At 57.2% G+C, this 21,734-nt stretch overlaps 1 protein-coding gene across 2 annotated transcripts in view; it reads left to right on the forward strand.

Annotated features, from left to right (window-relative positions):
• TBCD (tubulin folding cofactor D) overlaps positions 1-21,734 on the forward strand; it is a 128,964-nt gene that overhangs the window by 14,707 nt on the left and 92,523 nt on the right. For both annotated transcript variants that reach the window (XM_069483067.1, XM_069483066.1), the window contains 6 exons: positions 1,982-2,114; positions 12,683-12,728; positions 13,805-13,937; positions 17,845-17,981; positions 18,975-19,035; positions 20,316-20,390. In XM_069483067.1, the coding sequence (XP_069339168.1) occupies positions 1,982-2,114; positions 12,683-12,728; positions 13,805-13,937; positions 17,845-17,981; positions 18,975-19,035; positions 20,316-20,390 (585 nt within the window). The remainder of the gene's footprint in view (positions 1-1,981; positions 2,115-12,682; positions 12,729-13,804; positions 13,938-17,844; positions 17,982-18,974; positions 19,036-20,315; positions 20,391-21,734) is intronic.

Raw genomic sequence — 21,734 nt, forward strand, 5'->3', positions numbered from 1 at the left:
TCTCCGTGCCGCCTGCCTGTGTGGGGCGGGGAGGCAGGTGTGAGCTGGGTCTTCAGGCTGCAGTTTCCAAAGACGGGAGGGAGGGACGGCGTGGGGGCACAGGTGTGCGGGGGCCGCGGCTCTGTCTCCAGGTGGTTCAGAGTTCCCGCCCTGCCGTTTCCCGGGGCCGTGCTGGGCAGCCTCACCTGGGTGGCACCTGCATGGGGTACTCGGAGTCAGGCTGAGGGTCAGGTGGCATCGGTCACTGCCCTTGTCCTGTTGGCACTGGCAATGGTGCCAGGGAAATGGGCATAGTGTACATTCACCCCTGAGACTCTCAGGCTGTCGCCGTGGAGTGCAGATTTAAATGGAATCCCTGTGCCCCTTTCACAGATCCACTGAAGCTAAATTTCCCGGGGAGGGCACGTGAGTTTATCTTCCTAACCAGTGTCCTAAAGTCTGACCAAAATCCTTGGTGACCGAGTGGCATCTCCGAGCCTGCACCCTGGTCACGGGAGCAGCAAGAGCACTCTTAGAGCCTTTGCTTGTTTTGCCTGCATGACCTCCAGGTTTCCCGGAGTGGAAAGGTGGACTCTTCACCGGGCAGTGAGGGGGCTTTGCTGCAGGCCCCAGTGGGGTGCGGGGTTCCTGTGGGTGCTGCCCCGTGACAGCCACAACCTGGCACGAGTGGAGCTGAAACATTTGGAAATAGGGATTTGTTCCCCTATTACAGGTGTTAACGCCTAGCCCCTTCCCAGGTGTGTACGATGTGAACAGTGGCCTCGGGGGTGGGGTCCTCACTGTTCCTGGGAAGTTGACAGCTGCCAGTGGGCGTCCCATCCTGGCCCTGGTGACTGGGGTGGGTGGGGGTGGGCGTCCCATCCTGGCTCTCATGACTGCGGTGAGTCGGGGGTGGGTGTCCCATCCTGGCCCTGATGACTGGGGTGAGGGAGGTGGGCGTCCCATCCTGGCCCTGGTGACTGGGGTGGGTGGGGGAAGGGTCCCAGCCTGGCAGCTCAGGTCTGGCATCTCACTTGAGCTCTGGACTTGTGTAGCGGCTGCCTGGGGGCTCCCTGAGGCTGTCTAGAGGGCCTGGCCCTCCCCAGTCCCTTCTCGGGAGAGGGCCCATCATTCTCAGGGAACCTGCTCCCCGCCACCCCTCCACCGCCCACCATCTCCCTCCCACCTACCTGCCAAAGTGCAGTCAGGACCATGGCAGGCCCACTGCCTGGCCAGCCTCGCTTCTGCCCTGTGCCCTCCGCTCCCAGCCACACCGGCTCCTTTGTCTTCTTCCAGTCCCCTGAGCGCCTTTCGGCCCCTGGGCTGTGGCTCTTGCTGCCACCTTGGACAGCAGACCTTTGCCACTCCCTGGCATGTGCCCTCAGAGGCTGCTCCCGCACTTGCCCTGAGGAAGCGCGCCTGCCCTCGCCCGATGGTTCCCCCATTGTTTGCTGTTTCTCCCTGGAGTGTCAGAGCTGGGGGAGGGCAGGACCTTGCCCTGGTCTCTGCAGTGGCAGGGCCAGTCTCACGTGGCAGAGCTGCTGGTGGCGGAAGGAAGAGGGAGCAGGTTTTTGTTTTGGGAGCTCTGTGGTCAGCTGAGGTCAGGCCACAAGAGGAACCTGAGGCCGAGTCTGGAAGGGAGGATGGGGGGACGCCGGCCGGCCGGAGCTCTGCGTGAGGGGCTGGGATGCAGGAACAGCCTGTGTGGCGCGAGGTCACGGGGCTGGGAGCTCGGGGTCCTGAGGTCAAGGGATGCGGAGCTGGGTCCAGGGAGAGACGGGGCCGGGAGGCCTGTGTGACCCGAGGGAGGTCGTGTTCTGGGCAGTGACTTGGTATCTGGGGTTGGAGCGGGAGGGTCTGACGAGAGCAGATGGCCGTGCAGTGTTTCGAGTTGGGAGGATGTGGGAGGGGCGTCTGCCCTGAGGGGCCGCTGAGGCCTGGGAGGTTCTTGGTGTTGGAGGCCTCCGTGGGGCCGACACACGGTGCCGTTTCCTTCTGGCAGGTTCATCACGCGCCCTGATGTCAAGCAGCAGAAGATGGCGGGTTTCCTGGACTGGAGCTTGTGCACCTTGGCCCGCTCCTCCTTCCAGACCCTGGAGGGGGTCATCGCCATGGACGGGACACTGCAGGCCCTGGTGAGCACTGCCCCCGGCATAGCCTCGGGGTCTGGGGACAGCAGGGAGATGGTGCTGCACGCAGGACCGTGGAATGTGGTTTACATGCGATTCCGTTTTGAACCGGGTCAGATTGGTTTGGCCTTGACAGGGTCGTGGACGGTCTTTCCTCTGCCGCGGCTCGGGCTCCTGCCTTGTTACCGGCTGGCCGGGTCTTCTGCGCGCGTCCCTGTGCTCGCCACCAGGGGGCAGTGGTGCCTGCGCAGTGGCCGCCTTCTGAACCAGCTCCAATGAAACAAGGCAAGTGATGTGAGACGTAGTTTTGTTCAGAGGGTCGGGTGAGGCTGTTTCTAACACCCGTGTGTAACACAGACCCTGGAGGGGTCCGGCAGGTGCCCTCCAGCCTTGACTGGCCCTTTGTTTGTCTGTTGTGTTGCCTTGTCTGGTGTCACGGAGGAGAAAGATCCGGTTTAAGTTTTGCAGAAGAGGGCGAGGCCTGGGGGTCGAGGCTGCAACCCCCCCGGGCCAGCCTTCTCCCGCAGGGGGAGCCAGCAGCCCTCTCTGACCCCGGGGTCTGGGGACAGACCCACCTCTTTCTCTAATTGCAGTGGGGGGACTTGGAGAGCAGCTCTTGTCCTTGTCTCTGAGGTCGCGGCAGCCCCCAGAGGAGAGCAGGGCGCTTCCCAGTGCGCGTGTGAGGGGGGACCCAGCGCAGCATCTCAGGGGGTCCTGTCTGCGCTCTTTGCGGGTGCTGTGGAGGAGGGGAGGCTGGCAGGCTGGGTGGGGAGTGGGGCTGGTGGTGCAGTGTCCCTGGGCTTGAGCGAGCCTGGGGGACGCTGCACCGACCCCCTCCTCTGCTTGCGGCAACCTCTCCTGTGCTTTCCTGCCGGTTGCGTTGGAAACGTCCTCTGCGTCTGTGTCTTCCAGCCGTGTTGCCGTTGTCTTTGGGAAGGTGGCCATTCCGGTGATGAGAGTATTTCAAAGCACGTAAGAAAGAAACCTGGGAAGATAAAAACATTTTCTAATCCCGGCTCTGCCGAGGCGACATCTGCTTTCCACAGGCCTCTTCCACGCTCCACACACGTGTGATGTCATGTGGCAGTTCTCAAACCTCAAGATGTAGTTCGTGTGTCATAAGGAACGCATCCTTTACAGCGAATAATTCAGCAGTTTTGGAATATTCACGGGTTGTGCCACCATCACCATTATCTAATTCCAGGACACTGTCATCACCCCCAAATGGAACCTTGCTACCCCCTAAGTGGTCACTCCTCAGCCCCTGGTGGTGTCCGTCCAGCTCGTTTCTGGGTTTGCCTGTTGGGGACATGTCACACGAATGGACTCACACCCCGTGGCCCTGTGTGGCAGCTCTCGCTGAGCCTGTGTCAGAGCTTCGTCTTTGTGGCCAAACACTCCAGCGTGTGGGTATTTTTGGCTGTTGTGAGTGATGCTGCTGTGAACTTCCATGTGCAGGTTTTTTGTTTGAACTGAAACGCTTTCAGTTCTCTTGGGTATATAATAGTAGGTTTTAAAATTTTTGATAATATTTTGAATCTTTTTGTCTTTCTGAATTCTTGTTTGAGAAAAGTTTTTGTGGCTGCGTGCCTGACGGCGGATGGCATTGAGAGCACCTGCTGTGCCAGGCGTTCGGGGCTACGAGTGCAGATGGGTCGTGTGCGCAAGCGCCCCTTGTTCAGTGGTGCGGGTGGTGCCTACAGAGGATTTTATTTGGCTTAAGGGCTCTAGTGGAGGTCAGCGCAGGCTGAGGCTGGCCTTGAAGGTCACTGGGTGTGGGGCAGTGGTGGGGGTGCCTGATGTGTCAGATGTGTGCTGTGCCGTCGGCTGGCGGGTCCTCAGGGGATGTTGTACATTTCTGCTCTGGGTGATTCTGGTGGAGGGGGTGGATTGAGATGGTTAATTTGAAGGTTTGGGTGTAACTGGATTCTTAATTTTTTTTTTTTTTTATCTTTTTGAGACAGAGTCTCACTGTGTTGCCCAGGCTAGAGTGCCGTGGCGTCAGCCTCCCTCACAGCAACCTCAAACTCCTGGGCTCAAGCAATCCTCCTGCCTCAGCTTCCCGGGTAGCTGGGACTACAGGTGTGAGCCACCGTGCCTGGCTAATTTTTTCTATATATTTTTAGCTGTCCGGCTAATTTCTTTCTATTTTTGGTAGAGACGGCGGTCTTGCTCTTGCTTAGGCTGGTCTCAAACTTCTGACCTTGAGAGATCCTCCCACCTCGGCCTCCCAGAGTGCTAGGATTATAGTGTGAGCCACTGCACCCGGCCTGGATTCTTAATTTTTGCCATGAGTCTTACTGAAAAGTCTTAGGTCAGGAAAACAAATGGAAGGTCTAACAACGTAACGGGAACTCACTGGTCCGTGCTAGCTCTGCAGGGCAGGACGCTGGACTTGGCCCGCATGTGGGGCTGCTCTGGGAGCGTAAGCACGTTGGGCCTTGCTCAGGTGAGTTCTTAGACCACCTTTGCCCTGTCAGGAAGTTTCATTTTTGACAGGCTTCCGGGGGTTCCTGTAGCCAGCTCCTTGCCAGCCTGGCCTGGGAGTGTCCTGCCCCTGTCCCCTGCCTTGTCCTCCCTTGCCCATGGCCACCTTCACATATGACAGAGGTCGGCCTGGTAGGGTCAGCAGGGCGCCTTGACCATGGGGCCGGAGCCAGTCGCCATCTGCAGGCAGGAAGGGCCTGTGTGGCCACGGAGGGAGAGGCCTCTGTGTGCAGGCTGCCCGCGGGCTTGGTGCGGTGTCTGGCAGTGTCCTGGTGTCTGCCGGCTTCTGAGCCTTGTCCCCTGGCCTAGCTCCTTGGAGTTCAGAAGCCTTCTCAGTGTGGGAAGGTTGTGGTGGCCACTTTTTGTCAGTTTTGCAATCACTTTTTCCACAGGTTCTTTTTTTTACTTTTTGATCATCTTGTTGCTTTTTTCTAGATTGTTCCAAGTTTTGTGTGTCTCCTTCCCAGGAGAGGCAGCAGCGTGGTGTACGGGTTGCACCCGGAGGGCCCCGAGGACGGGCAGGCTCGCTGCCCCTGCTCCTCTGCGGCTGTCGGACTGGACTGACTGTCTTCAGTGGAATTAAAGCAGCCACGATTGGGGAAGTGCTTTTTGTTTTGACATCTCCAAGTTCCACATTTAGGCGGGGAGAACTTCTCATTTTCCCTTCCTCCTGAGGTGTGGAAAGGTTTTCTCAAAGGCTTAAAGCTGAGCCTCTGCCGCCCAGCTTGGCGTGCGCTGACAGAGGCTGAAGAGGAGGCAGCTCTCCCTGCCGTGTGGGGCAGAGACTTGGGCAGCCTGGCAGCGGCACCTCCGCGCCGGGTAGAGATCTGCCCCCAGTGAGAGTGAGCAATTGCCTGACGCAGCCTCTGGAATCCCGGGGAGTGAGGGAGTGAAACTGTGAGGCAACGGCCCCGGCGGGGCCTGGCAGCTCCCGGTGCCAGCACATCCCTCCCAGGGCCTCCCGAGACCCGTGTTTCTTCTGGAAAATCCCAGGTCTGCTGGAGCTGTGCGCGTTGTTCCCTTTCTTTCTGAAGGGTCGGTCTGGTCTGATGGAGGTGCCCAGCAGGAGGAAGCTGTGTTGGGCGCGAGCGGGCGGGAAGGTTTCGCCCTGGGCTTGTCAGACCTGCGGGCGGAGGGCTGGGTGTGCTGCGTGCATGACGAAACTTGCAGGTGCATTGTGCTGCGGGATTTCATCTGCTTCCTTTGATGCACTTGGCTTCGTTTTCATCCACCTGTTCATTAGTGTGGGCCAGGCGAAACAGGTGAACTCCCGACAAGTACCGTCGAAACCAAGGTTTGATTTTTATTTCCCTCGAAGCGTAGTTCTCCTGCAGGGACGATTTTCAACTCTTGTGAGAGGGAAACAAGCGTTTGGCAACTGAATGTCACTGGAAGGCCCCTGTACTCTGGCTGGTGAAGACGCCGGGGTTTAGTCCCACTTTAAGCACCGGCTGACGGCCTTGGCTTTTGTAAAGTGCTCTTCTGTGTGCCAGCCGTTAGGCTCGTGTCTCCCCTTCACAGTGCAGTTTCTTTCCTTTTTTTTTTTTACCATTGACAAAAGCCAAAGTCTTGCTAAAGGATAAAATAGTCACAAACAACAGCGTTAAAACCCGGGAAAGCCAAATCATGCCGGCACCTCCAGTCCCACCCCAAGCCTGCTGCTGGGCACTCAGAGGAGAGAGGTCGAGTCGAAGCTACTCTTGTGTCTCGAATATAGTTTAAAACGTAAGAGCAAGTGCCCAGGTCCGCGTGGCTGTGGGCTGGGTCCGCGTGGGCAGATGGGCGGCACCGGGAACCTCAGACTGAGCTGCTGTTGTCACGGCTCTGCCCTGGCCTCTGCTGACTGCGCTCCCCTGCTGACCCGGGGCAAGGGTGAAGCAACAGGCTCCCTGTGCCCCACCTGGAAGGAAGTCAGCGCTCTTACCTCAGAGGGTGGCGTGAGGCTAATTAGCGCATGTCGAGCTCTTTGAAGATGAAAAGAAGCCAGTTGATTATCCAAAACATTTCTTATCTGGGCTTTGATTTCTTTTCTTGCAGGACCCTTTGGGGACTAGCACCTGCTGTTCCACTTAGGGTTCAGTGTGGCCCAGGACAGATCATCCACATTGTCCTTTTTAGTGATGGTGCTTGCTCAGCGCAGGACTTTAGGTGGAGAAAAGCTGGTGAGGACCATTTGGACGTGCACACTTTTCAGAGTTTGTGCTGCTACAGGATTCAGGGAAAATAAGGAACCTAAAATTATGCTTGGTCAGTTTCCTTGTGCTTTAAATCAAGACTGTGAGCAGCCAGCCCTGGCACTGTCTCAGTCCCGGTAACTCAGCCTTCTACGTGAGGCGGGCGGCACAGGCGTGCGTCTCGTGGAACCTGTGCCACCCACCTCTGCTCCTGCTGACGCTGCAGGTGTGTGCTCACAGCCCACATGGGGTCTCCCGCTGCGGGGAAAGGACTCGTGGGTCCGAGGCCTTACTCTCATTTTGGAGATGCAGAAACAAACACACAAGCCAAACAGTGGGCCTGCTCCACACACCTGGCTGGCACTGAGCAGCATAGAGCCGCAGGCACCTACCTGGCCTGCAGGTGTGTGACACCTGGCTGCCCACACCTCCCTGACCCTCCCTCTGACAGGTGGCCCTCAGGCTGTGGCCACGGCTGTTGCCATCTCATCCCATTCACTCTTGACCTTTATTTCCTGGTTTCTGACCTTGGTCCTAGAGCTCCAGTTCTGTGGGCCTGTCGGGTGTACCTGTGGCACTTTAGCACCTGTGAGTCCCAAATCACCCCTGTCTGCCTGTCACTTTTCCCTCCCTGTAGGTGTCTGTGTGACTGACTGACTGGTAGGCCCAGAAGCCGTGACCCCTGCTGGGTCTCGCTGGCCGGCAGCACGGCACGGCTGAGTTGTCGGGAGATTCCGTGTCAGCAGCAGAACCGTCCTGTGCACGGGCTGCGTGTTCTTCCTGTGCTTTCCTGTGTTGAGGAGTGAGTGATCCGGGAGTTGACTTTCCTTAGAATTGTTTTTCCTGCTTTTTTCTTTTTTTTTTTGACTTTATTTTTCTCTTATTATTTCAGCATATTGTGGGGGTACAAAAGTTTAGGTTACATGTATTGCCCTTGCCCCCACCCCCCGAGTCAGAGCTTCAAACGTGTCCATCCCCTAGACAGTGCACATCACACTCATAATGTATACACCCCTCCCCTCCCCCGCACATCTGCCCAACACCCGATCAGTGTTATTCATGAATGTGCTCTTAGGTGATGATCAGGGAAACCAATTTGATGGTGAGTACATGTGGTGCTTATTTCTCCATTCTTGGGATACTTCCCTTAGTAGAATGGGTTCCAGCTCTATCCAGGAAAATACAAGAGGTGCTAGATCACCATTGTTTCTGCTTCTTTCTTGAAGAACTTATGCACAGTTAACACTTTGTTCTGAAAATTGGTCCTTCTCAGTACCGCATGGGGCTCCACGGCCTGTGTGCAGAGCCAGTGTTCCCAGGTGGCCGTGGCTGGTTCTGGTGGAAGGTTCCAGGCTCCCCTCCGCTGTGCCCCTCGACGCTGATGGTCATGTTGTGGTGGGAGTGTTCTTTCGCATCGTGCTGCTGGGAGATGGAGCCTTGAGTTTACGAGATTCCTCCGTGAAGTGGCTTTATATGTTGTACGAAGGGTGCAGTGAAGTTGGGGCTTTGCTTCACTCCACTCGAGGTCTGGCCCGGGTGGGCTCATGGCGGCCCAGGTGAGGACCCAGGGCCATGATCTCAGTGGAGTGTGGCCCAGACTGGCGGTGCTGGTGTTGAGGACCCTCCTCTGTGTCTATACTGTGCCCTCTCCAGTGGCCCGAGTGGCTTCGTAATGTGGCCACTTGTGGCTTGCTGAGCCTGTGGCGGGGGAAGGTGGTGCGTGCATTTGGTTGTTTCCCATGATTCTGCCTCTTAGCTCCAGAGCAGAACGCAGGAAAACAGAAAGGGAGAACCTTGCTACACAGCCGGCTTGGTGATGATGTCGTGGCTTCCTGAGAGACCAAGAGCAGGGCCGGGGCAAGGGGCCGTCTGCTAGCGCAGAGCAAGCGTGGCCTGCGTGGTGCCGGCCGGGGCTTGCAGGAGGGTACGTGGACTCCCAGAAAAGCCTTTCGTTGTCAGCGAGAGCCTCACCAGGGCTGGCTGGCATGGCGTGGGGGCCTTTCTCCCAGGGCCTGGGGTGGAGGTGCTTTTCTTGGCCTTGACTTGGTAGTGCCTTAAGGGAGTCTGAAACCAGCATCTCCGGCTTGGCAGTGGGTAAACTCGCTCCCGAGTAGCTCCACGGCCTGTGATTTACTGGGCTTGGAGAACATGCCCCGGGGAGGGAAGCTGGTTTGCACATTGCAGAAAAGCAAGCTGGGGAGGATAGCAATCACGAGGCGTGGTAGTTTAGAATGATTACTAAGAAACTCGTTTTGTTTGCACCTTGCACTGTGCTAGTTTCTGGAACAACAAAAACAGACCTGACAGTCATTTCTCATTAGCCATGTAGTGGTGTTTTTCCTTCTCTGTAAGTAGTGTGATTGCTTCTGCGCAGTGCGCTTTTCAGCAAGGGCTTCCAGTTGGTTTCCGTGACGCCCCCGTGGAACGTGGGGTGCACCTGCTGTGCTACGGCGTAGCTTGCGGATACCCAAGACCGTCAGGTGACGAGAGCGCTCTGACCACCCTCCGCACGCCGAGCAGTGAACGGCACCACACTTGCTTAGGTGAAGTGTGCTGAAGACGGCCTTTTTTGTGGAAAAACCAGAAACAAACCCCTATCTTTGTTGACTTTTGTTCCTTCCTTTTCGTCGCTTTTGCCCTCCTGAGCCCGTTACGGGAGAGCCAGGAACTTCTGTGATTTTTCTGTTTGTACCAAGAGCCCACGGGTTGTCCTGTGTAATTCAGCTGGAAATTCTCCCCAGAACAGTTTCTCTGTCATAAGAAAGTGTAGGGATAAAAGGAGTTAATCTTCTACCCACAACAGCATGGGCGTCAGCTCTCCCCTGCCCCGGACGGTAGCTGGGAGCTGGGCTTGGTGCTGGGCTGGGTGCGTGTGGGGACAGCAGGGCCAGGTGTTTCCAGGCAGGGAGGTGTGGGTGCCCGGCGTGGGGTACCCGGCGTGGGGTGCCCGGTGTGGGTGCCTGGCGTGGGGTGTCCGTGCCAGTTATAAGAAGCGACACTTGCTGTCCTGAGAACTCATCATCACTTGTATTGTAGCCTCTTATGTGGAATGTTGTGCTACACTTTAAGGAATTTGGTGAATAATGTTGGTATGTGTGCATTTTTGGCATTTCATAGTAATTTAAATTCTTTTAGTGAGTGAGACCAAGGAGCGCTTCAACCCATTGCCAAGTGCTGTCAGTTCTATCTCCGAAGTCTTTTTTTTCCTCTTTTAGAGGGTCTCACTCTGTCGCCCAGTGATCACAGCTCACGGCAGCCTCAAACTCCTGGCTGCGAGTGATCCTCCCGCCTCAGCCTCCCGAGTTGCTGGGACTGCGGGCGCCACCACGCCCAGCTATTTCCCAAATCTCTGCTGTCCGTCCTTCCGTCCCCTGCTTGCCTTCTCTCCTAGTCCAGGTGCTGTTGGTGTCGTGCCTGCCCTTTTTCAGTAGCCTCCTTAAAACCTCCTGTTTCGTTTTCGTCCCCTTCCCTGTGTCCTCTGTCCTGCTGCCAGGATGATGTTTGCCAGGCTGGAATCTGTGCTGTGCACGCTTGCAGAGTGGCAGCCCTTGCCTACAGGGCAGGATGTCGGTCTCTCGAGTGTTCGTCTGTGACAGAGTGGCCCACCCCAAAGCTGGTGACATAGGGACGGCCACAGTATTGCGGGGGTGGATTCTGTGGCCTCACAAGGCAGGACATAGGGAGGGGTTGGCTTGTCTCTGCCCTAGACACCTGGACCCTGGCTGAGAAAACTGCGCGGTAGACACCTTGATGGGCTAGGCTCAGACGGATTGTTGACTGTGGCTGGCCCCATGTGGCTTCCTGGGAGGAGCGTCCCAAGGGGCAGTGGAGAGACCCTGGCAGGGTGCCAGGCTTCCGGCCTGGGATTGGAGGTCAGAGGCTTCGCTTCTGCCTGGCTGTCCTGGTTGGAGCTGCCCTCCACCGTCTTGGGGGTGTGGGTCGAGGTGAGGGATGGACCCCAGCTCTGGATGGGAGGCGTGTCAGAGTACTTGTCACGTAGGATGACCGTGTAATTTTTATCCAGACTGGCTTTTTGTGAGAGTAAAAGGGAGCTCCGTCAGTACTAAGTCAGGCAGCGGGCATCCGCTGGGCTGCCCGGGTGCCGAGTCGATGCCCCTCCTGGCCTGGCGGTACCTGTCCACGGTTGCCTGTGGGTCTGGGCCCGACAGAGCCAGCTGCGTCTCACGTCCCTTGCGTCCTGCCCCTTCCTGCCCCTTCCTCAGCCTGCGGCAAGTCCCACCCCCGCAGCGAGCGCTGGCTGAAGTGGCCGCTGTTCCGTGAAGGTTTTTCTTGGCTCCCCCAGGGACGGTCGAGGGTCGGGCTCCTCAGTGCGCCCTATGCCCGTGTCCTGGCCCTGTCCTTGGACTGTGCGCGCGTCCCGGCCCCGTCCCAGGACTGTGCGCGTGTGGTGCCTCCGACTCCCCAGGCTCCCGTCCCTTCCCGGGGGACGGCTCCGTGTGCCCCAGCACGTGCTCAGCGGGTGTCTACTCTGCAAACCACGACTGAAGCTTACAGTGTGTGAAGTGGGTTCTGTTTGGTTTTACGTGAAGTAAATTAACTTTTTGTATTTTACATAAACTGAATCCATGGAAGAGTTCTCAAAGTTAAATAGGTTTTGGGCAAACAAGGAATGTATCTATTCGTACATTAACTTGGTAGGAAACTATTAACATCTAGTTCTCTAGAGAGAAAGAGAGGGGTTAAGTCTTCTGGTCTCCTGGCCGTGCGTGTCTGCCGGACGTTTGCGTGTTGTTCTCACAGTGGCTCAGTGAAGTGGGCGCCGTCCTTGGCCCGTTGCCCAGAGGCTGAGGAAGAGGAGGCTCAGAGACCTGCCCTTCCACACAGGGCCATTGCCGCTCAGCCCCGCACTCGGGGGAGCCCTCCGCAGGCTCCGGGCTAGAGTGTGAGGAAGTTCCCTCTGTTTTGGAGCAGATGTTTTTATTCTACACTTAATGAAAAAAATCAAGCAATTTAGGGCGTTTGTCCTGAAAATAAAAAGCACCCATATTCGGTGAAGTCCGCGTCGCCGGGGCTGAGCAGCTGCTAGACGTCAGCACCCGCTGGCTGCAGGGAGCCGTGTGCTGGGGGCAGAGTGTGCTGGGGTGCGGCGTGTGCATCGCCTGGAGCAGAGTTTCTCGCCTGGCCTGGGAAATACCGGTTCTTGAAGGAAAGGAAGTTCATCGGCCGCTTCTTAGAAGTGCTCAGCTCTGAGCGTCTTTGGTTGAGGGGCTTGGAAGCTCAGGTGAATCACCCCCGACACCTTCCAGATTTCAAAGCAGGAGGTAACACTTTAGGTTGAGAATTCAGAGGGCTGGAACGAGCGTTTTAGGGAACAGTCTGATACTCCTCTTTGTTTGATGGACCCCGGTTCACCCATTCATGGTGCAGCGTGTGGGGCCCACGCGTCGGGAGGTGGCGGGTGAGCCAGAAGCACCAGGCCCCGTGTGGTGACCAGGCCACGGCGGCTCCGAGGGAGGAGGCGGACGTCATCTTTCTCATTTGTCGGCTAAGAATAAGTGGGACTTCCGAATGAAAACTGGGGTTCCTCGCCTTTGTGTAACTTTTACCCTTTTTATCTTTATACCTGAATAACTTTCAAAATCCCGCTGAGATGTCTGCTTTTCCTGGGCTGGTGCCCTGAGCGTCAGCCTGGGTGCGTGTCGGGGCTGCTCCGCTCAGGGACTGGCCTGTGTCCCCGTGGCCCTAGTCCAGCACGGCCTTGTGGAGGATTCCTTGTCCAGTCTCTCGTAATTCCTTCCTTTGTAATGAACAGAAACTGTGCTCTTGTTCCTAGGTGGTGAGTGAGTGAAATTAAAATTCTGGAAGATGCAATGAATTGTTTTGATAATTTATGTTTTAAGCTTCTAAACGTATATGCAGCATTTTAAAAGCTTTTTTTTTTTTTTTCTTTAGGCACAAATATTTAAACATGGAAAACGTGAAGACTGTTTACCCTATGGTAAGGTTGATTTTTGAGAGAAGGTATATTTATGATGTGAGTTTGCCCATATGTAATCAAGTGTGTCTCTGTAACATTTTATTCGGAGGTATAAAAATCCGAAAGTTAGTATATTTGGACACTGTCATATTTCTTTGGTTCTGTTGTTGTGTGTCTGTTTTAATAATCTGACTTTCAGTAAACTTTCCTGGTCATTTGATGTGGAGGAAAGTGCTGGGCGTCTGGGTTTCATGACCCCTGGCTGCCTGTGTCTCTGACCTGGGGGTCCTGGCCACGCTGGGCGCAGCCCCACGTCTGCTGCTGCCCCCCGGGGCCCTGCGGGGGCCGTGCCCCTCGTGAGCCACGGCTGCCATGCTGCGCTTGCTGCCTCGTCCTTGTAGTTGCAGACTGAGCCTCGATGTACGGACATAGGGCAGTGCTGCTCGCCACAGAGGGCCCACTGCCGGGAGCAAGAGGGACGGCTCAGAGTGCTGTGAGAAGGTGTATGGCTTTCAGATTTGAATGATAGTCTGTTTTTAAAAAGGTTTTATATTATAGAAATTCTCCAGTGCGTAGAGGAGGAGTGTGGAGTAACAGACTCACGTTTCTGTCCCAGGGCTCACAGTGTTAGTCTGTGGCCTCTCGTCCATCCGTACTCCTCCCGGCCCCTCCCCGCCGTCCCCTCGATGTGTCTCAGCGCACGGCTCTAGAAGACAGGGCTCCTGCATGTGACCTCGGTGTCCTCACACCTGAGAAAATGAGCAGTGCTTGCTCAGTGCCGTCCAGTACGCAAACCTGTCTTCGAAGCCCTGCTGTGTTTCCTGTGTCCCCCCAGCGGCTGTCCCCCTGACCTCAGGCCCCCTCAAGGTCCCCTCTGTGGTCCCAATCTTCATGTCCCCCCTGGCCACCCCCCCCCAAAATCCCCCCATGTCCCCTCCTCGAAGTCCCCCGTGCCCAGTGTGAGCTCAGGCCATCACCTGCACTGGGGTCCCTGGGAGCCATGTGGCTCAGGGCCGCAGGTTCACACCTGGGGGCACAGCCGGAGGGTCCTGCGTGCTGCCTCCTGCTGCTCTGAGGCCAGCGTGTCTTGTTTGCAGCTGCCACCGTCCTCCAGTGCCTCGATGGCTGCAGACTCCCTGAGAGCAGCCAGACCCTGCTCCGGAAGCTGGGGGTGAAGCTCGTGCAGCGGCTGGGGCTGACCTTCCTGAAGCCGAAGGTGGCAGCCTGGAGGTGGGTACCCTGGTGGCGGGCAGACCGAGTTGCCCTTGGCGTGGCCGGCGCTGGGTGCTGGCGTCGGGCGGTGATGGCAGACGAGGCTGACCAGTAAAAGGCTCCTTCTGCTTCCATCTTTTCCTTTACTCTCAAAAGTGTTTCTGATTTTGAAAGAAATGATTTTCCTTTTGGTTATTTTCTGACTTTCTGAAGCTGGGGTGGGGGCAGGACACAGTTTGCTTTGCATTTCGAGTGAGGTCCCCCTGGCGTGGGCTTGCTGTGGGGGTAGCCCTGTGTCCATGGGGGATGAGTCTGGGTCACAGCATCTTTCGAAGGAAGCGAAGCTCACTCTTCAGAAACTGTTTCTGCTGTTGTGGGGAAGCTTTGACAGACGGGGTTTGGATTTCTGGCCCCCACACGTACAGACTTTTCTAACGTTTTGGGGTACTGTGTTTTTAATAATGTTCAGTTTTATTTTGAGTATTAGTACATGCGGTTTGGGAAGGAATTACTTGATTAAGTTCAGCTCAACCTTTGTTCTGAATTATAGCAAATTCCGAAGAAGTATGTTGTGTTTTAGTGATGTTTTACTGAAATACCTTTTGGTGTTCAGTATACAGTTCATTCTATGGGAAGTGATTTATTAGACCGAATGTTAGCGCCAGTTTCTAGAACTCCATGGAGAACGGTGCGGTGCCGTATTGGGGCTTCTCCAGAGAAGCAGGACCCACAGGGTGCGTGTACGATGTACAGAAAGGTTCATTTTAAGGAGCAGGCTCACGCTGTGACGGGAGCTGGCAGGACCCGAGATCCGCGGGGCGAGTTGGCGGCCGGGGACCAGGAGCCCGTGGCGGTGTGGACCCGGCTGCAGGCTGGCAGGCGGGAGACCCAGGAAGAGCCACGTTCAGTTCGAGTCTGAGGACAGAAGATGGCCAGCGTTCCAGATCCAAGGTCACCGGGCAGGAGGAATTCTCCTGTGTCAGGGCGAGTCAGGCTGACTGGATGAGGCCACTCTGGTTCGGATGTTTGTCTCATCCGGAAACCGCCTCGCAGACATGCTCAAGAGTAGCGTCCCAACAGTAACTGCGTACCCCGTAGCCCGGCCGGGTTGACACGTATACAGCCACCACAAGTACTAACACTTTCACGGGGAAAGAAGATAATTTTTTTTTTTTTTTTTTTTTTTCCTTGAGACAGAGTGTCGCTTTGTTGCCCAGGCTAGAGTGAGTGCCGTGGCGTCAGCCTAGCTCACAGCAACCTCAAACGCCTGGGCTTAAGCAATCCTACTGCCTCAGCCTCCCGAGTAGCTGGGACTACAGGCATGCGCCACCATGCCCGGCTAATTTTTTTTTTCTATATATATTTTAGTTGGCCAGATAATTTCTTTCTATTTTTAGTAGAGACGAGGTCTCGCTCATTGCTCAGGCTGGTCTCGAACTCCTGACCTTGAGCGATCCACCCGCCTCGGCCTCCCAGAGTGCTAGGATTACAGGCGTGAGCCACCGCGCCCGGCCTAAGAAGATAATTTAGTGTCGTAATTACGTTGTTCAGTCTTACTGCCACGTTAATGTAATTTTTAGCATGATTGGGTTTAAGTCTCCCATCTTGCTATTTGTTTTCTCTCTTCCGTCGTCGTCTCTAATTTTTCCTGTTTCTTATCTAACTTTTTCCCACTTTGATGTCCTCGTAGGTTTTTGCTATGTCTTTCACTGCCGTTCTCGTCGGCATCTTCCTGTAAAGAGGTGAAGTTGGTTCCGGCAGACGGGAGGCTGCCGGCGTGTCTCCCTCTACCTGCCCAGTCCTGGCTTCTGTCCTTGTCAGGGGGCTTTTCTCAGTCAAGGGTGTCGTTCTGGCTCCTGCAGCATGGTCCCTGCTTCCAGTGTGTGGCCTTTTAGAGGTCTTCAGTGAAAGAGCCTCAGTCCCCTCCCACCGGGCCCAGCTCTGAGTGACCCCGACGGCACATGACCCCGTTTGGCACCGCGGTTCAGACGCAGGCCGGGCCTGTCCTCGCCCGTGCTCGGCTTGGGGCGCTGTGGTGTGCACTTGGGGAGCCCTTTCTCGGCAGCAGCCGCTCCCCAGCCCCGCCTCCCTCACGCCACGCGAGACCACCGAGACCGCCGCTCCCTGGCTCTGCCTTCCTGCGAGTTCAGAGAGCGCCTAGGGGAGGGGTGAGAGGGAGGCCCCATGGCTTCCCTGCTGAGGGTCACAGCCCTGCCTTGGCAGTCACCTCCCGCCTGCCCGCGGGTGTCACATACTCTGTCCAGGTTTTGTGGTTCGTGGCAGAGGGCAGCTGAAAGTCTGTCACCTTTGCAGTTTCAGCCTGTGGTTACTGAGCATCGTGGTGGCACTTTTCCTGTGTGGTAACCCATGCGCGTGCTCACTGAGGAGAACGCCGGTCACGGTGAAGCCGCGTGTGAGCACCAGCCCCCACGAGGCGGTTTGCTGAGCCCTGTCGTGGCCGCTGCGTTAGTTATGTACTGCCGTGTAACAGAGAACCCCAACATTTAGCAGCTTAAAACAACACGTCTTTTCCCTCATGGTCTTGTGGGGCCACGGTCCGGACGTGGCTCAGCTGGCTCCTTTGCTCAGGGTCTGTCCGAGCCTCCGCGGAGGTGTCGCCGGGGCTGCTGTCATCTCAGGCTCGACAGGGGCATCTGCTTCCAGCCTCCTCCCCTGGCTGTCGGCAGTGTTCACGTCGTGCAGGCTGTTTGCTCGAGGCTCCCAAAGTCCCTCACTGCGTGGGCCTCTCTACAGGGCAGCTCGCGGCACAGCAGCCGCCTGGCGCAGAGAGAGAGAGAGGGTGACCGGGTGGAGGCCAGTCTTGCTGTGAGCTGATCTCGGCAGGGCTGCCCATCACTCCTGCCGGATTCTCATCAGAAGGGGGTCCCTAGGCCCGGGCCACACCCGGGGGAGGATTGCAGGAACGTCGGGAGGCGGGGCAGGCACAGGCCACCTTAGAAACTGCCCTCCAGCCTCCTCCTCCTTGTTTTCCAGACTTGAAATTTCTCTGAGGCCCAGAGAAATAAGCTGAGTCACTCAAGGCCACAGTTAATGGGTCAGAGCTGGTGTTTGAGTTGTGTGTTCTGCCTCCAGAGCCCAAGTGACTTATGTTCTGGGCGTCGACCCCAAGCTGCAGCCCCCGTGTCCCCTCTGCAGCTTGCACGGGCACCTCGTGTGCCACAGGCCCCGTCTTGGGAGCCAGCCACACTGCTGGCCCGGGCTCGGCTGCAGAAGGCGAGGCAGCGTGAGTGGGGCCCTGCCCGGTGCCAGGCCGGTCTGCCCGCTTTGTGCAGACCAACCTGTTATCTTCGTAGCAGCCTTGTGGGTAGGACGCGACTGCATGTCTATTTTACGAGGGGAAACTGAGGCGGAGAGCCGCTCGAGCTGTGCAGAGTCATGCAGTGGGCGTGGAGCCAGGTCCTGGTCCCGTGCTGTGGGCCCTTCATAGCGCGTGCGGGGGAGGTCGGCCCCCACGTGGGTGTGGAGGTGGTGTGTGGTGCAGGTGCCGTCCAGGGCGTTCGGGAGGCAGAGTCTGGGTGCTGTGACGGTGAGAGGTGGCGCCTGGTGAGGAGGGGCCAGTGTGGCCTGGGCAGGCGGCAGTGTTGGCGCCATTCGCCATGGGGCTGCAGGGCACCAGCTTGTTAGGGTGAGGTGTGCGAGTGCCCCTCGGTGGCATTCCTGTCACGTGTGTTCTTACCACGTAACCCAGGACTGGCCACGTGCTCTGTGCCTCTCAGCCGTGTCTCTTGGCAGTTGATGACGGCACTCCAGGCCCTTCCTGTGCCGCCTGCCTCCGCAGGTGTGTGGAGTTTCACAGGCTGCCTTGGGATCCGCAGTGACACTAAGTTGATTCCCGCCATCAGGGTAGGGGTGTGTCAGGCTCTAGACTGTGGTGGCCGACCTGAGCCCCCTTCGGCCCGTGCAGGTACCAGCGCGGCTGCCGATCTCTGGCTGTGAACCTGCAGCACGGCGCTCCGCACCGGCCCCAGCAGCAGGCCTTCCTCGCGCCTTCCCACGGCCACGAAGACGACGACGTCCCGGAGGGCGTGGAGAGCGTGATTGGTACGTGGGTCCCACGGCCACGTTCCCTCGACCACCGCTGGTCCTGGGCGTCATGTGGGCCGTCTCCTTCCCTCTGCAACCACGCGCCTCTTCCCTCCTGGTGCTGGCACCACCTGTCCGTCACCTTCACTGAGCACATGGCCACCGCCTGGACCTTCTCTTCCTGGGTACCCTGGAGCCTGGTGTGTCTCGGCCCCTTTGCCACACGGCCCCACACGTCTGGCCTGGATGTGCTGCTTGGTCCCGGTGGCTGGGCAGCCCCACAGGGAAGTGGGCTCAGGTCTCCAGCTCCCTGGCCCCTGCGCTTGCTTTGTCCCTCACGCTCTCCTCAGGGGCCGCCTCAAATCCCCTTCACCATCTGACGCCTCATGGAGCTCTTGACCCACCGCCCTGCTTCCTCCCACAGCAGCTTCTGTCGTAGAACCCTCGCTGTGGCCACGCAGGCTGGCTGCTGTCTGCACCCCTCCCGCCCTGGGTAGGAGGAGGCCTGCCCTGCCCGCAGGGCCACCCGCTCCCTGTCCCAGGGGGCACCTCCCTCCCCTCCTCCCTCCCCCCTCCTCCTTACCCCCCTCCCTTCCTCCCCACCCCCTCCTCCTCCCTCCCCACCCCCTCCTCCTCCCTCCCCACCCCCCCATCCCTAACCACCCCTCCCCTCCTCCCTACCCCCCTCCCTGCCCCCCTCCCCTCCTCCTGGGGCCCCTCCCTCTGCGCTGGGGCCTTCTCCTGGGGAGGGGGGGCAGCTGCTCCCTGCTGACTACTTTGGTGAATCTACTTCTTAGGAACAGTGGCAAAAATTGGCTTTATATGATTATTTGAAAATGTAGAGGAGGAATTTTTTTTTTAATAGTTAATGTTGTTACCTTGATTCCCTTCAGGGTACTGTGAGTAGCGTGCAGGGTGGGTGCCCTAAGGCTGGGGGTTCAGACTTTATCTGGAACTCGGGCTGGTGACTCTGCAGCACACATGGGCCTCACCTCCTTCCTGTCCCCACAGAGCAGCTGCTGGTCGGGCTGAAGGACAAGGACACCGTGGTGCGGTGGTCGGCCGCCAAAGGGTAAGTCCCCGGGGCAGTGAGGTGCACAGGCCCCTCGGTCTCTCGTCTGGAAGTGCTGCACACGTGACGTGAGAGCCGCAGACCCTCAGATTGGTAGAAGAATGATTTTCAGGTTCACGCCGGCTGCTTTACATCGTAGTGTAAAAGATAATTACTGAGGTGGAATTTTAGGCTCCTTCGACATCTTGCCTTTCTGGCTAGGGTGTGCAAAATGACGAGCGGGCCACATTTGCCTTTTGAGAAAATCTTTTAAATGTCCCCTTCCTTATTTTTCCACATCATCATCACCGTACTCTCTCCTGTTCACCGACAGAGGAGAGGGGCACAGCCCGCAGTAGCGACGGTGCTGGGAACAGCCACTTTCGAGGGGCGAGCAAGGGCAGCATCTTGTTCTACCCCACGGCAGCCGAGCAGGCGGGACCGCCATCATCCCCGGTCGTGCTCGCGGGACTGGCGTGCTCGGTGGAGGATGTGGGGCAGACCCAGCAGGGCCAGGCATGAACGCAGTGCGCAGAGCCCTGGGCTCGAGCCACACAAAGATGTTCAGATGTCAGGGAGACCCCTGTGTGGAGGCAACGGCAGGGTGTGAGGGGCTGGCAGGTGCTGGGGGCCGAGTTCCACCTGAAACTCTCCTGGAACATCTGCACAGGCTCGGGGCTGGTGGGGCTCGCGTGGGCCCGTGCGTCTCTGTCCTGCCACGCAGCGTCTCGGCCGGCACGTCTGGCTAGACGAGCTGGGTAGCGCACAGTGGAGGGTGGGGAGGGGCCTTCCTGGAGGCCTCTAGCCGGGACCCTTCCCACGAGTCTGTCTCTAGGACTTGGGCCGTGAGGCGGCCCCAGGGCTGCCTTGTGTGGAGCCTGGACCCCCTATCACAGGGCTGCTGGAGGCTCGGTCAGAGCCCGGGGGAAGTGGGACGGCCCGGCCCCACCGTGGTGGGCTCTAGGTTGCAGCCCTCAGCATTCACCTAGTGCCTTGGTGCAGTGAGCCGCGGGGGGACGGCAGTGTCTTGTGTTGTTGCCGTCAGAGGTGACTGTGTGGCCTGCCCACTCGCCCTGGGTGCCCACACGCCCCTCTGCATCTGCCCTCTCCTCCTTGCCCGTCTCCCTGGTGTACCAGGATGGGCTCTCCAACAGGCAGGTGATGCTTTCTTGAGCAGGGTTGGGGGGGCTTGCCGTGGGTCAGCCTCTGCCTCCGTGTGCTCTGGAGGGACGTTCACGAGTGTGGTGTGCAGCCCCCTCGACAGGCTGGCAGTACTGACGATTGCTGCTTTTCTTTCTCAGAATTGGCAGGATGGCTGGACGGCTTCCCAAAGAACTGGCGGACGACGTGGTTGGGTCTGTGTTGGATTGTTTCAGGTATGTGAGACCAGAGGGAGATGTATTTCTGTCTTAACCTTATGTGTAAAAGCAGTGGCTTTTTTTTCCTTTTTTTTTTTTTGAGACAGAGTCTCACCCTCTTGCCTGGTCTAGAGTGCCGTGGTGTCAGCCTAGCTCACAGGAACCTCAAACTCCTGAGTTCTAGCGATCCTCCTGCCTCAGCTTCCCGAGTAGCTGGGACTACAGGTGTGCACCACCATGCCTGGCTGATTTTTTCTATATATATTTTTAGTTGTCTAGCTAATTTCTTTCTATATTTTTTTAGTAGAGACAGGGTCTCGCTCTTGCTCAGGCTGGTCTCAAACTCCTGAGCTCAAATGATCCTCCCGCCTCGGCCTCCCAGAGTGCTAGGATTACAGGCGTGAGCCACCGCGCCCGGCCAGCTTTTCTTTCCTTATATCCTTTTATGTTTTCTTCCAGTTGAACTCCTTGTCAGGACCCCAAAAGCTTCCTTTTTTCCCTTTTGAAGTTAAACTTGAGAACTCTATTTCTGGTACATTGCTTTTATCAACTCCTTTATATTTAAAAACCTTAAGGACAAAGAAAAGTCAGTTTTGAACATGCACACATGAGAAAACTCTGGTTGTCCGAGTGAGAGTCAGGTTTACACTGAGAGAACTTTCTGGGATGATGGAACTTTCTGTGTCTGTCTCTAGCATGACAGGTGTTTTGAGACCTTAAAATGAGGCCAGTGTGACTGAGGCCTGAATTTGAAATTGAACTGGATTTTGATGAATTGAAACTTATACTTGGACGGCTGCGTGTGCTGCGCTGCATCTGCCTTGGCCTCTCGGGGAGTTCTGTGGCCTCAGAGGTGTGCGGGGTCCCAGCCGGGGCTGCCTGGCCTGCTCGGGGTGGGGCGGTCCCCCGCCCCCGAGGGTTCCTACCGTGCCGTGTCAGTGTCTCTGCCAGTGTCCAGGACCTGTCACGCTGCCGCCCTTCGTTAGCCCGGGATGTCGGGGGCTGTCGCTGTGCGGCTGGGCCTGGCGTGGGGAAGCTGCGCTGTCAGCACTTTTGGCTGTTCTGTGCGGCTGTCAGTCACAAGGGGCAGCTCTGCAAGCAGCCCACGGCGTTGTCTTCCTTCTGGAGCAGGTTTCTTCTTGCAGTTTGCCTCGAGCCTGCTGAGTGACAATTTAAGGAGTGCAGGAAACAGTATGTCAAATGTTGGCCATCTTTTCCAGAAAAATGCTGCATGTATGGCAGATACTCTCCTGGTGGAAACATTCCTAGCGGAAAACATACACCCCTTGTTGTGATTGCTTTGTGGGCGCCTGGGTCAGAGAACAATAAGCCTTCAGCCTCTCGTGATGTGATTCTGCTGTC

This window comes from Eulemur rufifrons, chromosome 9, assembly GCF_041146395.1.
Source record: "Eulemur rufifrons isolate Redbay chromosome 9, OSU_ERuf_1, whole genome shotgun sequence".
In the NCBI taxonomy this organism is placed as follows: Eukaryota; Metazoa; Chordata; class Mammalia; order Primates; family Lemuridae; genus Eulemur; species Eulemur rufifrons.